General features: G+C 42.2%; 1 protein-coding gene across 1 annotated transcript in view; it reads right to left on the bottom strand.

The window, feature by feature from the left end:
• Positions 1–17,632, bottom strand: part of LOC119414864 (xenotropic and polytropic retrovirus receptor 1 homolog) — a 178,691-nt gene that overhangs the window by 7,686 nt on the left and 153,373 nt on the right. Inside the window, exons 11-15 of the mRNA XM_037681984.1 lie at positions 6,982–7,147; positions 6,712–6,906; positions 5,667–5,830; positions 5,446–5,585; positions 674–895 (exon numbers count right to left, since the gene is read on the bottom strand). Of these exons, the coding sequence (XP_037537912.1) occupies positions 674–895; positions 5,446–5,585; positions 5,667–5,830; positions 6,712–6,906; positions 6,982–7,147 (887 nt within the window). The remainder of the gene's footprint in view (positions 1–673; positions 896–5,445; positions 5,586–5,666; positions 5,831–6,711; positions 6,907–6,981; positions 7,148–17,632) is intronic.

Raw genomic sequence — 17,632 nt, 5'->3', positions numbered from 1 at the left:
AGCTGGTGTCCACCAGCAGGTTCTATGATTGATGGCGCCACAGGCACCAGTAACCTTCAAGCCACAGATCCTGGAAGCTGTATGTGCCCATTTGGACTCTATGTTCCCAACCTAACCAGAAATATGTGATAACTTTCCTGAAGGTATGGGTCTCACAAACAGGGGACTCCACCAGATGTTCCCAGATCACGCTCACAAATTGTTTGGGTTGACCAGGTCTTTCCAGCAGCCTCCCCTGCCTCTGAATCCAACTCACCACCAGGTGGTGTTCATTTGACAGCTCCACCCTGCTCACTGAAGTGGCCAAGACATAGGACCACAGTTTGGGTAAGAGATTAATCATGAGTTTAACTACATAAACTTAGTATCTCTAGCAGTTTAAAGCTTGGAACTTCACATTCTTCAGTTATAAATTGAGAATGCTCCCTGGCTGGGAAGTGAAATGTCCATCTACAGAACAGAATTCCAGCTGTTTTGTTTATAAACAAGTTTATTTTGGGGATTTGCCATGTCTTAGATTACTGAGAATCTACACCGGCATATCTCAGTGTTTCTTAAAAACGGAAGTTTCATATTTATGCAGACTCTCATTAAATAACATCCCAGATATGATGGTTGTGATATGACAAAAAAATTAAACAACTAGCATGTTCTATCTAAGATGAATACTGACTGTGAGGCCAGTCGTGGTCGGCGCAGACTCATACTGTAGCTCCTCTTCCAGGTTTTCTTGCCCTGCCGGTTCCTCACTCCATCTTCCTGGTCCATCATTTGTTCCAGCAGCGTCTGGTCATCAGCATTGAGCGGCGCCACACTGATGTCTCTGACAGCCCTGAACTCACCACAGTTATTCAGATGCTCATTCTCCAGACGAAAAAAGTTCCACACAAAACGCCTGGAAAAAGACAAACCACTGTTAATGGCCACAACAAGCCCAGATCTGAAGCATTCAGTTTTACTCTTATATCCATATTTTAAATATTTTTACTAGATACACACTTGCATTTTAGAAATATGGGATCAGATTATTTCCCTTTGCTGCCAAAAGGTAGAATTGTTTTTGCCTGTGTCTGTTAACAAAATATCTCTTGAATCACTGGACAGATTATAATAACATTTTCATAAAATAATCACTGGATGTATGTCTATAACTAATTAACATTTGGAACCATGCTGATTGAAGATTGCTGCCACAGCTAATTGACTTTAACAAAAAATAATCTGAGTATTAACAGATTATGCACAATGTTATTTTAAAGGTTGAACTAAAACGGCTACAGCTTTATAATTTTTCCATCACTAGGATGATCTTAGCCTGAAACTCTGGAAGTGGGTGATTTGCACTGCAAGATATTCAAGTGAGTCGGATTTACACTGTGGGTAAGAAGAACAGAAGGAGGTTTTTTTTTCTTTATTGCCTGTCCCAGACAGCACAGAGTGACGGATCCCAGTAAATGGTAAATGGACTGTACTTGTATAGCGCCTTTCTATCTTATCCAGATACGATGAGTGGACCGAGAAATTTTATCCAACACCTAGTACAATGGCAGAGCCAGTGGGTGGCTAATGGTGGCTTTGGCCACTAAAAATTGTAAGGATGGCACCATCCAGTGGGCCTTCCCCCTGTCTGTTCTCCCTTGTGTCTGAATTGATTGTCTGATTATCGTCACCTGTGTCATGTCCTGTTTGTGTGTATATAAAGTCTGTCTGTCAGTTCTGTCATTGTCGGTTCGTCGTTGGGTAATGCCTGTCTTGTCCTGCCTGAGTGATCGTGTTTCCTGAGCCCATGTAAGTTTTGCTGCCATGTCAGCCTTTTTGATTTATTATTATTATTATTAAAGTATTTTATTTTATTCATCTGCCTCCTGAGTCCTGCCTGCGCAACTGGGTTCTTCTGTCATGATCTGCCACGAAAAAACCTGACAAAAATTAATCTTTGGCCACCCCAATCATTTGACGAAACTATACTATAAAGTAATATAAAAACTAGAAAGCATAGTTTCTTCAAATGATCAGAGTGGCCGTTGTATGTTGGTGGCTTTAAAGGATTTTGTTGTGGCAAATCAGTTTTTGATTTTGACCTTTTTACAACTAGAACTGAAAGTCAGAACATTGCTCATTTTTCACGTTATCTAGCTAACCATGTTTACATATATTGTATATGCATATATGGTGACAAGCCATTTTGAATTTTTGACATGGCAACCCAAATGTCATGAGGAACTTTTACATTAGAGCCTGACCGATACATCAGTAGGGCCAATATAGATATTTTGGGGACCCATCAGTATCAGTGATAATTGTCCCATTATTCGTCGATATAAACACTTCTAATTTTCACCCCTAAAATGCTGGAATTAACCATAGTTGTATGAAGAATCCAGCAGAGGCCGCATGAAGACTACTTTCAAGTCATGGTCGTTCACTTGACTCACACAGTTGAAGCAGAGAGCAACTGTGTAGCATATTTTGCTAAATAAAGCATGGTAAGTTTATTTTAACTAATCTGTAAAATAAATCAACAATAATTAAGTTCTCTTCAATCCTCCAACCCTCTTGTCATTAGCAATGCGCCTCTCAAGTTAGCGAGCTAACGCTAGTGTTCAATTGCACCACTTTCACGACATTAGCCTCATTGTCAGTAGTTATAGCTACCAGTCCTGTTGGATTGAGCTTCCAGTTTGTGAGGACATCCATTGTTAGTAATGTTATCTTTGCCATCCTCAATGAAATGCATTGTTTGTCTGAAATATTTACTTCTCTGCAAAGAAAAATAAACTCTTCTGCAGGCAATACTAATTAGACCTTCACCATATGTGAATGACTGTTTAAACAATAAACAAGAAAGGGCGATTCTGTTTAATTTATATTTATGTAACACATTTGATAACTTTATGGTGAATAGTGGAGGGTCGCAAATGTGAATGCACGTTAGGAAGACTGTTTTTATGACCAGAGCACCACTTGTAAACCTACTGTGGGACTACGTATAGCATGGATCTGATTAGCTTAGCTTCATAATTGCTAACAGCTGCGCTAAATAGACAAGTCCTGCTCCACTCGCTGTTTACTTAGATTTTTGGGGTTGACAATGCTAAAATAATTTCAGTCAATATATGGGTTGTCGGCATTCACCTTCCCCTCCAAATATCGGTATTGACGATAGCCAAAATGTCCATATCATATTGCTATTTGTATCCATCCATCCATCCATCCATCCATTTTCTTTGCCCGCTTATTCCATTTTGGGTCACGGGGGTCGCTGGTGCCCATGTCCAGCAATCACTGTGCGAGGGGCGGGGTACACCCTGGACGGGTCGCAAGTCCATCACAGGGCCACATAGAGACAAACGAGACAAACAAACATTCACTCTCTCACTCACACCTAGGGACAATTTAGAGTTACCAATCAGCCTAACATGCATGTTTTTGGACTGTGGGAGGAAACCGGAGTACCCGGAGAAAACCCACGCATGCACGGAGAGAACATGCAAACTCCACCCAGAAAGGCCCCTGGACCGGGGTTTGAACCAGGGACCTGCTCGCTGAGAGGCAGCAGCTCTACCAATTGCGCCACCGTGCTGCTGCTATTTGTATCTGTATTTCTATTTTATGTTTTCCTGTCTGCTGTGCATGTTTGTGTTCTTTTGTACAGCACTTTGGTTGGCCTTGTTGCTGTTTTAAGTGCTATATAAATAAATTGGTATGGTATGGTATATCCAATATCCAAAATGTTGGATATACACAGATCTTTGAGCTGGATCCTGCAAGATCCAAGAACTCACTTATTTTGACAGGGTGTGTTCTGGAAACTGTTTGCTTGGATCCGGCAACTCAAATCTCCACCCGTAAAAGTCCCAAGTCATCGTGCATTTTTATTAAAAAACTCAAAAATATAATTAAACAGCACAACTAATTGCAAATCAGTTTGACAGTTTAAGTGGCTTATTAATAAAAAATTTCTTTATTTATTAAAAATACAATGACAGGAGACGTTGCCTTTGGCCCAGTGGACCCAGTCTGTCGAGTGGATGGTCTGGCCGCAGCTCGCGCACCAGCTCGCGCACCAGCTCGCGCACCAGCTCGCGCACCAGCTCGCGCACACGCTCCTACCCAGCAAAGACATGGACGGCATGTCCTGCTGGGATGAAGTGTCTTCATCTCTGTGGGACATGCCTGTGGACAGTGCACATTACGTACAGGAGCGTCTCCAGACAGCTCTACAGCGTGTACAACTGCTGATGTGTCGGAACTCCCACATACATTTCAGACATAATAAATAAAAAAGCTTACAGTAAAAAAATAATAATAATACAATGAGAGAAATAGTTGATGTGTATTATTCACATTAATCATATATCAAAACAATGGCACTAATTTGTCAAAATAACAGCGATCAAAATGTCGAAAAGATAATTTACTTTCATAAAATAAATGAATGGATGGATTGCCCTTAGTTGGACAACTGAGAAATGAAGCAACTGAAGGCAGTGGTAATCGAGACTGGAGCAGCAGGAGCAACAACACGCAGGACTGAATATAGCGAAGAAGAGTTCGGCTTGAACCATGAAGTGAGGGGAGGTGGGGTTAGGACACTTGACAGAATCAGAGCTGCTCTATTTTTTCTTGGACAAGCTCTCTAAAATAGTAATTTAGTCAAGTGTTTACAAATGTAGGTAAACGTAGATGTTTAAAAGGCTGTTAAAATACACCAAAATGCAGGAAATGGCATCTACTCTAGGCAGCACGGTGGCGCAACTGGTAGAGCTGCTGCCTCTCAGCGAGCAGGTCCCTGGTTCAAACCCCGGTCCAGGGGCCTTTCTGGGTGGAGTTTGCATGTTCTCTCCGTGCATGCGTGGGTTTTCTCCGGGTACTCCGGTTTCCTCCCACCGACCAAAAACATGCATGTTAGGCTGATTGGTAACTTTAAATTGTCCCTAGGTGTGAATGAGAGAGTGAATGTTTGTTTGTCTCGTTTGTCTCTATGTGTCCCTGTGATGGACTTGCGACCCGTCCAGGGTGTACCCCGCCCCTCGCACAGTGATTGCTGGACATGGGCACCAGCGACCCCCGTGACCCAAAATGGAATAAACGGGTAAAGAAAATGGATGGATGGATGGATGGGCATCTACTCTATTCAAAATTTTCTGGGATTTTCTTCCCCCCCACACACACACACTATTTGTATTCTGGCATCAACCGGTTTACAAATTAAGCCCTGGATATACTGTACATATACTGGTATATATCTGTATACACATAGATGCAAACACACACCAAAATGGAAGTTGGTATCTCTTATTTTTCAAATTATCTTGCTCAATGTGAGTAGATGGATAGAGGGCATTTCCAACTCCACCTTTTCGCTCTGCAGCGTGGGACAGAAAAACTGGTTCTGAAGAAAAGCCAAAAGAAACACAACTCAGCAAAAACTTTGACTTTTACCTAAAGACTTCTAGTGGAGCCAATACTGTAGCCAAAACGTCTGCGATGTCTGAAAAACTAGTGAGCGAGGTGAGGGTGATTGTTAAAATCCAGACAAAACGCAGGAGAACATCCTCCACAATGGCACAGTAGTAGTAAGCCTGGAGGGAGAAAGTGCAGAACACAGCAGGGTTAAAGTAAGTTCTCTGGAATTCAAACCATCTGTCTGTGTTACCAAATACCTTGTGTGGGTAGACAATCTCCTCTCTCAGGAAGGTATTTTCTCCTGCGTTGCGATCAAACAGGCCCCAGTCCATCTTCAGATCCCAGATCAGTGTATAACAAGAGCTGATCACCAAACAGGCAATGTACAGATAGAAGTAGATCTGAGCTTCAGAGCGGGCACCTGACAGAAACCTCGAGTCAGTATGAAATACTCTCTGACAGTCAAAGGTCTGAGTTTCTGATCGTCTTTTTACAGACTGGATTGAGACTTTTTAGTCTTTTGTCCTGGCTGGATTGAAGCCACACTCTCAAGGCTTGAGATACAATTCAAGCAAGTCTACAAATGCAGTATATTGAAAAAGTCTTCAAACCTCGAATTTTTCAGCGTTCTTGTCACATTACAACCACAAACTGTAAACTACTTTACTGGATTTTATGTGAAAGACCTACACAAAGTTACACATACCAGTTAAGTGGAAAGACAATGATCCATAGTATTCAACATTTTTCTTTACATATCAAAATCTGAAAAATGCAACATGCATTAACCCCCCCAAGTTAGTACTTTTTAGAAACACCACTGCTTTAGTTTCAGCTGCAAGTCTTCTATGATTTGTTTCTGCCACCTTTGCACATCCAATCGCTACTTGCTACTATCACTACCGCATAGTAGCGAGGGACTATTGAATATAAAATGGGCATTTTGGATTTTGACATGGGCGTCCAATTTTCAAAAGGAACTTTTCTTATGCCTAGATGCAGCAACGCACCAAAATGTAAGTCAGTACCTCACTTATTTTACAAGTTATGTTCACAATAGACTGATGGACGGGCGGACAGATGGACAGAATGTTTTTCTAATTCCCCCTCTTCACTCGGGGGACAAAAATCTTTAAGTATTACAGATTTTTTATTAATACCATTATTAGTATTAATATTATCAACATTCTTGGGATTATGTGTGAAAAATGAAAACCCTGGAGTGTGCTTCTATATTCCAAGCCATCTTTGGTCCATAAAAATTAAGATTTTAGTAAAAGTAGAACCTAAACTCCAGTTTACCTTTGTGCGTGCTGTAGAGGGCAGAGAAGGTGACAACAAAGAAGGATGTAGAGTACTTCCCAGCATTAACCAGATGAGGAAAAGCCCGTTTGGTGTCCCGGTAACGTCGCAGACATTGGGCAAATCTAAACCATGCTGGAAGACACTTGATGACAGCACGGATGCCGTAGGAGTAGGTGTTACACATGCTTTGTTCTGAAAATTGAACAACAATGCATTAGTCCTCACTGCTCTGAACCACATTATCAGTGCTAAAGTCTAAGATCTCACCGGTGTTAATTAGGAGTCCTTCGTATCCTGTCCAGGTCAGCTCAGAACTGTAGAAACAGATCATATACTCCAGGTCCATCAGAACCACCACCAGGGAGTTCAGCTGGTCAGCCAGCCAGAAGTCAGCAAAGCCAACATGATGGAAAGGAGCAGTGACCACTCGAAACTGTGAAGAGACACCAACAAGAAAAAGCCTGAAGACGTCCTCCAGTTTATCTATCCTAAAGAAAATTTATTTACCAACTCTCTACGCGGCTCTTAACTTGCTTTAAATATGTTTGGCCCTCTGGAAAAAAAAAAAAAGTTGCCCACCCCTGGTTTAGATGTTAGGGGCAGTTTACAAGGCGCATATTTGAGTGCATCCGCAGCTTTCTCTCTGTGGTTCTGCTGATCATTTACACGACACCAGTGCCCCCCCCCCCCCTTTGAATCCGGAGGTTTCTGAATCTATCTTCCAGAGGTTTTTCGCTGACCCCCCGCTGAAAATGTAAACATCTCCCGCTGAGGCTTTGTGTTAAACCACATGTGCACACGCGGACAGACGCTATATTTCTATCAACATGGTGGCAGATACACTGCTTTCTGAACTATGACTGATGGAATATATTTTAATCTCGTAGTTAATCTACGTCAGATTCCAGGTGCTGTGACCGACATCTGTGCTCGAAGAGACACAATCTTATCTAGTTCTAATGTCACTGTTTATAGAACGTGGCACACGCACACATTGCGCTGCACTATAACATACTAAATGTGCTAAATAATAAGTTTAATAATAATAAACAGTATTTATGTTAGTGTGAGAGACATAATGAAGCTCTGAGCTAAATGAAGCTATCTGGACATTATGTAATTCAAATTTAAAATGATGCTAAACATATAGCGTGAACACTAAAGTTGAAAATGAAGACATCAGGTTTAATTTTTATTTATTTATTCAACACCACAAACTGTATGTCACACAAATACTGATAATTAAACTGAACACACTATTAAAAACACGTTAACTGTAAACTACGTTAATGAACTGGACTCCTGTTTTCATCCGGTATGGAAGTCCCACGTTGTCCATCTGGCTCGTTCAGGCTATCACTACTTTGATTAATGCAGCTTAAAACATTGAATGGATTGAATAAAACAACTGAGGGGAATTTAAAATAAATAGTTCATCCAACATCGCTCTCTCTTCAACGTCCTCCTGCTCTGCACCTGAGCCGAGCCTCGTTCAAAACCAGTCCGCCTGGTGGGAGACAGCATCTTCTTCTTTCAGGAAAAATAAAAACTCAGTTGGTTGTTGTGTGATCAAAGTAAACACAAGCTAACATTATTAAGAACGTTGATTTACCTGCTGTAAATCAGCTACTGATTATCACAAAGTAAAGTCCAACATCATCGACTCGGTTCTGGTCCACTCAGTGACCGGTGTGGAGCTGTTAGATGAAGCGGTCCCGCTTGGCGTCAAATCTGTCAACTCTTATCCAAAATCCAGCCAAAACCCAGCTTTAAAGATGTTGTTAGAAGAGCTTTTTAGCTCAAAGGAAAGGAGCGTGCCGAGGCAGCATGCATGCGCATTAGGTGAAGGCACAAAATTCACAGCGCCATCTAATGATGGTAACTACAGCGGATTCGGGAGAGCGGGGGGGGGGGGGGAGAGATTCCTGCGGATGCATGTAAACCCAAAATAAGACAGTGTCAACGCGGATCTTTTCCTCTAATTAACATACAAAAAAAACTACGTTTTCCCCCCATTGTGTCCGTGTAAATAGGTCCCTATTTACACGGACACAACGGGGGGAAACGTACAAACCGGATTCCAAAAAAGTTGGGACACTAAACAAATTGTGAATAAAAACTGAATGTAATGATGTGGAGGTGCCAACATCTAATATTTTATTCAGAATAGAACACAAATCACAGATCTAAAGTTTAAACTGAGAGAATGTATAATTTTAAGGGAAAAATTTGTTGTTTCCAAATTTCATGGCGTCAACAAATCCACAAAAAGTTGGGACAAGTCCATTTTTACCACTATGTGACATCCCCCCTTCTTCTTACATCACTCAACAGACGTCTGGGGACAGAGGGGACCAGTTTCTCAAGTTTAGAAATAGGAATGCTCTCCCATTCATGTCTAATACAGGCCTCTAACTGTTCAATCGTCTTGGGCCTTCTTTGTCACACCTTCCTCTTTATGATGTGCCAAATGTTCTCTATACGTGAAAGATCTGGACTGCAGGCTGGCCATTTCAGTACCCGGATCCTTATCCTACGTAGCCATGATGTTGTGATTGCTGCAGAATGTGGTCTGGCATTATCGTGTTGAAAAATGCAGGGTCTTCCCTGAAAGAGATGACGTCTAGATGGGAGCATATGTTGTTCTAGAACCTGAACATAGTTCTCTGTATTAATGGTGCCTTTCCAGACATGCAAGCTGCCCATGCCACAAGAGCTCATGCAACCCCATACCATCAGTGATGAGTACAAGAGAAAAAAGCTGGGCTTGACTGTCTTATCAGAGCATCCTGTCTTAGATTGTTTTAACACCTGATAGTCTGGTAGACTCGGTTCGATTGGGGACCAAAATTCGGAACATTTGTTTACATTTTCAGCTGGTGCAGTTCTGATTCGCAGTGCACCGAGTCAATCGAGCCAACCTGTCTCTCCCCCCCCCCCCCCCCCCCCAAGTTGAGGGACAAACAAGAACCTTAGTTAGGAAGGTATAGGGAAATATAACATCATAAGATTCAACTTGTCTGCTGGCCTCCTTAGATAGAGAACTTTACTAATTGCCTTTTAGGTATGTGAATGTTTCTGTAAAGTTCCCCCAGACAACTTTGTTGTGATTTGGCGCTATATAAATAAACTGAATTGAATTGAATAAATGCCATGTATATTTCCAAAAAAGTTCAATCTGGTCCTCTGGACATTCCAAAAAAACAAAACAAAGCAAAACAACAAAAAAATGTAGAAACGTTTCGTCTCTCATCCGAGAGACTTCCTCAGTCTGAGGTGCTGTTTTCAGCTCAGTCTCTTAAATAGCACCTTCTCAGAGTGGATCAACCAGTTTGCTGCTGACAATCAAAACCAGCTGCTCACATGGTCAAGAAGGACCATCAGCCTAACAATGGATCATTAGCACACTGATGGCTGTTTACTATTCACAGAGGGCTGAGTGATACTAGCAATCACAGCATTGTAAGAGGGGGACAGTTGAACCCGGAGGCCTCCACCCCTGTTTAATGATGGACGATTTCTTTTTACAAAGATGGCCTCCTTTACTCCTCTCTCAAACCATCGTTCCTCTCTGTCCAGGATGTGAACATCTTCATCCCTGAAAGAGTGACCACTGTCCTGGAGATGAGTGTAGACCGCAGAATCCTGGCCTGATGATGTTGATCTTCTGTGCTGGGCCATCCTTTTGGCCAGTGGCTGTTTAGTTTCCCCGATGTAAGACTGATCACAGCCCTCCTGACACTGAACAGCATACACAACATTAATCTGTTTGTGCCGGGGGACTGGATCTTTGGGATGAACCAGTTTTTGCCGTAATGTATTTTGGGGTTTAAAAGCCACTGGGATGTTATGTTTAGAAAATAAACGTCTCAGTTTCTCTGATACTCCCTCAACATACGAAATGACCACTGGTCTGGGTCTGGGTTCCTCCTTTTCACCTGATGGCTGACTGGAATCCTGTTTGGGTTTCTTCTCTGCTTTCAGGAAGGCCCAGTTAGGATATCCACATTGCTCTAGAGCCTGTCTTGTGTAGAATTTCTCCTTCTGCCTGGCTCCTGAGTTAGTGGGGATGCTGTCTGCTCTGTGATACAGAGTCCTGATGACTCGTAACTTGTGCTCCAAAGGGTGATGGGAGTCAAACTGCAAATACTGGTCTGTGTGGGTGGGTTTGCGGTACACCTCAGTTTGCAAATGTCCTCTATCAGAGACTGAGACCTCACAGTCCAAGAAAGCCAAACTGCCATTTTTTACATCACAGCACCTCAGACTGAGGAAGTCTTTCGGATGAGAGACGAAACATTTCTACATTTTTTTTGCTTTGTTTTGTTTTTTGTCTTTTTTGTTTTTTGAATGTCCAGAGGACCAGATTGAACTTTTTTTGATTTTTCTACCTGAATTATTGAGCATGTATCAGGATAACATTCAACATGGTCTTCTGCCTCATCTTCTGCTGAGTCCATTGTTGAAAAATGACAAAATATAACTTCTAAAACTGCTAAAACTAGATGCCACTCCGTTCTTGTTTTTATTTCCAGAAGAAGAAGTGTCTTCAGAGGTTTTTGTGTCATTTCTTTCACTAGTTCTTGGTGCAGCGCCCCCACAGGCGAGTGGGTAAACAGGCTGGCTCGACTGCACAGTGCAGTGTGAATGCAAACGCACCAGCTCAAATGTAAACAAAAGGTCATGAATATTGGTCCCGAACTGAACCGAGTCTACCGGACTATCTGGTGTGAAAACGACCTAACACTTAAAGCCTAGAAAATTTGAGATCTTCAAATAAATAATTGTGTTCTTTATTATTCTTGAGACACTGCAGTGAAAACAGGGAGTTGTTAATTTGTGTGTTAACGCTCCAAACTGGTGCCATGGGTGGAATGGAGGAACTCGTCTTCATATTAAGACCTAGATGAATGTGGGAGTCAGCACACTGAATGTCTAGTGTTCAATATAAATGCAAAGTTTCAATTATTAGAATAATTATGTCTTGGTTGTAATATATTCCAAAAATACTTCTGGTTGAGAACCAAATAATAACTTTTATTTACTAAAAGAATAGTTTATGTTGTTGTTTTTTTTCAGCCTCTCCCTTCTTCCGGCGTCACAACAGCGAGCGAGCTCTCACAAAAGATTTGTTTAACTGATTCACATCAGATGCCCTTCCTGACAGAACCTGAGCTTGAACCTGCTGACAGCGGCACAAACTGCTGAGCTCCTGCAGCACTAAAGGATTTATTTATGAAATGAGAAACATTAGGTAGAAGCATCTGTTTTTAGTGTAATTTAGTCATAAAAATTCTTTGACTTTATTCTGAAATAACCATACTTTTAAACTTTGCTTATAATGTTAGGTTAAAATAAAACGTCAAAAATAGTTAAAAAACTGACAGCAAATACTTTTTTGCCAGTTTTGTTGGTTGTTAGATTTAAACACTTCTTCTAAATGTATGTTTAGTCAATGTATTGTACTAAAAGCATATGTTCTGTTACTTGAATGTAACATGTTACATGTTCGGAGGTACACAGTGTATCTGCTCTGATTCATGGTAATAAATATTAGTTCATTGTAAACTTAAGGACGGCTGTGGCTGAGTGGTTAGAGCATTTGTCCTCCAATGAAAGAGTTGGGGGTACGAATCCACCATCAGTCACATGCCAAAGTGTCCCTGGGCAAGACACTGAACCCTTCATTGCCTTTGATGTGTGTCCCATCGGTGTATGAATGTGATAAAGCACTGATTAGTCTCTTTAGAATGAGTTGTTCAATTAGCTTTGTAGAGATCTAGTATAGAGCTGTATGAATGGGTAAATGCGGCACAGATTGTAGTGTAAAGAGCTTTGAGTAGCTTGATTAGATAGAAAGGTGCTATATAAGTACAGTCCATTTACTATTTAAACTTATAGCTCAGGATTCAGGTAAAAAGTTCCATGTTTTTTCAATGAAACCAAAACCATCATTCTAAAACAACAAAATTTGTATTAAAAATCAATCTTATAATTGTTTAAATGTAATAATAATATCTATATTTTTATTAACCTTTATTTAAAAAAAAAAAAACCTCACGCTTTCCCTACTCTTCCACTTGGGTGGTTCCTCTTCACTTCAAACTCAGGTCTTCTACCACAGAGGTTCCTAACCCTGTTCCTTGAGGAACACCACCCTGCATGTTTTAGTTGTTTCCCTGCTCCAACACACCTGATTCAGTGATTTACTTACAAATTCAAACTCTGTATAAGCCTGTTAATTACCGATTCACACAAATCAGGTGTGCCAAAGCAGGGAAACAACTAAAACATGCAGGGTGTTGTTGTTCCTCGAGGACCAGGGTTGGAAACCACTGTGAGGCCTGGAAGTTTGAGGGTTCTGTTCAGTAGCTTAGCTGTTCCTGGGACTGATCTCTTCTGGACAGAGCTCTCTCAGCTTGTTCCTGGGAGCTGTTGGAGCCACTCTTCCAGTTTGGGGGGTCACAGCACCAAATGCTCCAGTGACCACTGGGACTACTGACACTTTTGACTCTCCACAACGTCTGTATTTCCTCTTTCAGCTCTTGGTACTTCTTGAGCTTCTCGTGCTCGTTCTTCCTGATGTTATAGTTGCTACATCTATCACCACTGCCTTATTCTCGTGCTTGTCGATCACCACAATGTCCAGTTGGTTAGCCATCACCTGTTTGTCCGTCTGGATCTGGAAGTGTCACAGTATCTTAGCCCTTCCATTCTCCACCACCCATGGTGGGGTCTCCCACTTTGACTGTGAGACCTCCAGTCCTTACTTGGCTCCTGTACATTATTCCAGATGTTCCTGTATATTATTCCAACCACTTGGTTATGGTGTTCCATGCATGCTTTACCTGCCTGGATCTTACACCCTGCTATTATGTGTTTGACTGTCTCAGGGGCATCTTTGCCTGCACCTTGTGTCTTGTCTGGTATGGTAGACCCCAGCCTCTACTGATTGTTCTTGTGCTGCCATGATTGGTGCCTCTGTGCTGTCCTTCAGTCCAGCCCTCTCTAGCCACTAGTAGGATTTGTTGATATCAGCCAATTCCTCAATCTCTTGGTGGTACATCATGCAGGGGCTCATCTTTCCATGATGGCTCCTCTTGTTCCATCTCTTCCACATTGGGTTTCTGCAGCTGCCTGAAACATTCACTCATCATTTCATCATTGTGGATGTTCCTTTTGATGTATAACAGGATCTTAGCTGGTTTATCCTTTATTGTGGCTCGGACGCTCACTAGTCCTCTGCCTCCCTCCTTTCTCTTAGGCTGTTTTAACTCCTGATAGACTCGGTTCGGTTGGGGACCAATATTCATAACATTTTGTTTACATTTGAGCTGGTGCGTTTGCATTCACACTGCACTGTGCAGTCGAGCCAACCTGTTGAACCAACCTGTTCCCCACTCGCCTGTGGTGGCGCTACACCAAGAACTACTGAAAGAAACGACCCAAAAACCTCTGAAGACACTTCTGGAAATAAAAACAAAAACGGAGTGGCGTCAAATTTTAGCGGTTTTAGGAGTTATATTTTGTCATTTTTCATCAATGGACTCAGCATGAGTGGAAGATGAGGCAGACCATGGAGAATGTTGTTTTTAACACAAGGCAGCTGACGACTCCATATGAGGTAAGAGAAATGTGTGTTTGTTTGCCCTGCATTATAGTCCACTTCCTGCTTGCGGAGCGGTGCCCGGCATTCACACTGTACTCGAACCATGCTAGAGTTTTCTTCTACCGGACCGAGACCTAGGTTTTAGACTGGGCCAGAGTTCACCTTTTTGTTCCGTGACAGAGTTCGATGGCGAGTTCACACCTCCCCAAACAAACCGGACTTCCTAGGCAAACGGGCTAGAGTTTGGGACAACAGGACTGGTGTGATTGCACCCTTAGTGTATAGTCTCAGGGTGCTGAACTTGAATGAAACTCTTCATGCATTGTGAGGATCTTTGGCCAGGCTATTATACCAGCTGGTATCTGATGACTGGCACTGCATATGTGTTGACATTCTTGCTGTTTAGATGGCTCTTCAGGACCTGCCTCACACTCTGCAGGTACTTGGTTGTGGCTGAATTTTATACAGAATCATGAATGCCATTTGCCTGTAGGATTCCAAAGTATTTGTAGCTGTCCTGGACATCTGCAGTGTTGCCTTCAGGTAGTTCAACACCTTGTGTTTTGATCACCTTGCCTCTCTTGCATACAATGGTGGAATGTAACAAAGTACAAGTACTTCATTACTGTACTTAAGTACATTTTTCATGTATGTGTACTTTATCCTGATGCATGCTCAATAATCCAGGTAGAAAAATCTAAAAAAGTTAAGTCTGGTCCTCTGGACGGGTTCAGAAAACAAAAAATTGTAGAAACGTTTCATCTTTCATCCGAAAGACAAAACGTTTCAATATTTTTTTGTTTTATGAACCTGTCCAGAGGACCAGACTTAACATTTTTAGATATCTGTACTTTACTTAAGTAGAGTTAAACATGGGTACTTTCAACTTTTACTCCACTACATTTTACATTAAATATACAGGTCCTTCTCAAAAAATTAGCATATTGTGATAACGGTCATTATTTTCCATAATGTAATGAAAAAAATGAAACTTTCATATATTTCAGATTCATTGCACACCAACTGAAATATTTCAGGTCTTTAATTGTTTTAATACTGATGATTATGGCATAAAGCTCATGAAAACCCAAAATGCCTGTCCCAAAAAATTAGCATATCATGAAAAGGTTCTCTAAACAAGCTATTAAGCTAACCATCTGAATCAACGACATAACTCTAAACACTCGCAAAAGATTCCTGGGGCTTTTAAAAACTCCCAGCCTTGTTCATTACTCAAAACCGCAATCATGGGTAAGACTGCCGACCTGACTGCTGTCCAGAAGGCCATCATTGACACTCTCAAGCAAGAGGGTAAGACACAGAAAGAAATTGCTGAACGAATAGGCTGTTCCCAGAGTGCTGTATCAAGGCACCTCAGTGGGAAGTCTGTGGGAAGGGAAAAGTGTGGCAGAAAACGCTGCACAACGAGAAGAGGTGACCGGACCCTGAGGAGGATTGTGGAGAAGGGCCGATTCCAGACCTTGGGGGACCTGCGGAAGCAGTGGACTGAGTCTGGATTAGAAACATCCAGAGCAACCATGCGCAGGCGTGTGCAGGAAATGGGCTACAGGTGCCGCATTCCCCAGGTCAAGCCACTTTTGAACCAGAAACAGCGGCAGAAGCGCCTGACCTGGGCTACAGAGAAGCAGCACTGGACTGTTGCTCAGTGGTCCAAAGTACTTTTTTCGGATGAAAGCAAATTTTGCATGTCATTCGGAAATCAAGGTGTCAGAGTCTGGAGGAAGACTGGGGAGAAGGAAATGCCAAAATGCCAGAAGTCCAGTGTGAAGCACACACAGTTAGTGATGGTTTGGGGTGCCATGTCAGCTGCTGGTGTTGGTCCACTGTGTTTTATCAAGGGCAGGGTCAATGCAGCTAGCTATCAGGAGATTTTGGAGCACTTCATGCTTCCATCATTTATGGAGATGAAGATTTCATTTTTCAGCACGACCTGGCACCTGCTCACAGTGCCAAAACCACTGGTAAATGGTTTACTGACCATGGTATTACTGTGCTCAATTGGCCTGCCAACTCTCCTGACCTGAACCCCATAGAGAACCTGTGGGATATTGTGAAGAGAAAGTTGAGAGACGCAAGACCCAACACTCTGGATGAGCTTAAGGCCGCTATCGAAGCATCCTGGGCCTCCATAACACCTCAGCAGTGCCACAGGCTGATTGCCTCCATGCCACGCCGCATTTAAGCAGTCATTCATGCAAAAGGATTCCTGACCAATTATTGAGTGCATAACTGAACATGATTATTTGAAGGTTGGTGTTTTTTGTATTAAAGCACTTGTCTTTCACTGGTGGGATGAAATATATATACATATATGTATATATATTTATATGTATATGTATACAGGTCATTCTCAAAAAATTAGCATATTGTGATAAAGGTCATTATTTTCCATAATGTAATGATAAAAATGAAACTTTCATATATTTCAGATTCATTGCACACCAACTGAAATATTTCAGGTCTTTAATTGTTTTAATACTTATGATTATGGCATACAGCTCATGAAAACCCAAAATGCCTGTCCCAAAAAATTAGCATATCATGAAAAGGTTCTCTAAACAAGCTATTAACCTAACCATCTGAACGACGTAACTCTAAACACCTGCAAAATATTCCTGAGGCTTTTAAAAACTCCCAACCTTGTTCATTACTCAAAACCGCAATCATGGGTAAGACTGCCGACCTGACTGCTGTCCAGAAGGCCATCATTGACACCCTCAAGCAAGAGGGTAAGACACAGAAAGAAATTGCTGAACGATTAGGCTGTTCCCAGAGTGCTGTATCAAGGCACCTCAGTGGGAAGTCTGTGGGAAGGGAAAAGTGTGGCAGAAAACGCTGCACAACGAGAAGAGGTGACCAGACCCTGAGGAAGATTGTGTAGCAGGGCCGATTGCAGACCTTGGGGGACCTGCGGAAGCAGTGGACTGAGTCTGGAGTAGAAACATCCAGAGCCACCTTTCACAGGCGTGTGCAGGAAATGGGCTACAGGTGCCGCATTCCCCAGGTCAAGTCACTTTTGAACCAGAAACAGCGGCAGAAGCGCCTGACCTGGGCTACAGAGAAGCAGCAATGGACTGTTGCTCAGTGGTCCAAAGTACTTTTTTCGGATGAAAGCAAATTTTGCATGTCATTCGGAAATAACGGTGCCAGAGTCTGGAGGAAGACTGGGGAGAAGAAAATGCCAAAATGCCAGAAGTCCAGTGTGAAGCACCCACAGTCAGTGATGGTCTGGGGTGCCATTTCAGCTGCTGGTGTTGGTCCACTGTGTTTTATCAAGGGCAGGGTCAA

This window comes from Nematolebias whitei, chromosome 9, assembly GCF_014905685.2.
Source record: "Nematolebias whitei isolate Nwh7 chromosome 9, NemWhi1, whole genome shotgun sequence".
Classification (NCBI taxonomy): domain Eukaryota; kingdom Metazoa; phylum Chordata; class Actinopteri; order Cyprinodontiformes; family Rivulidae; genus Nematolebias; species Nematolebias whitei.
This window is presented reverse-complemented; position numbering and strand designations above follow the sequence as displayed.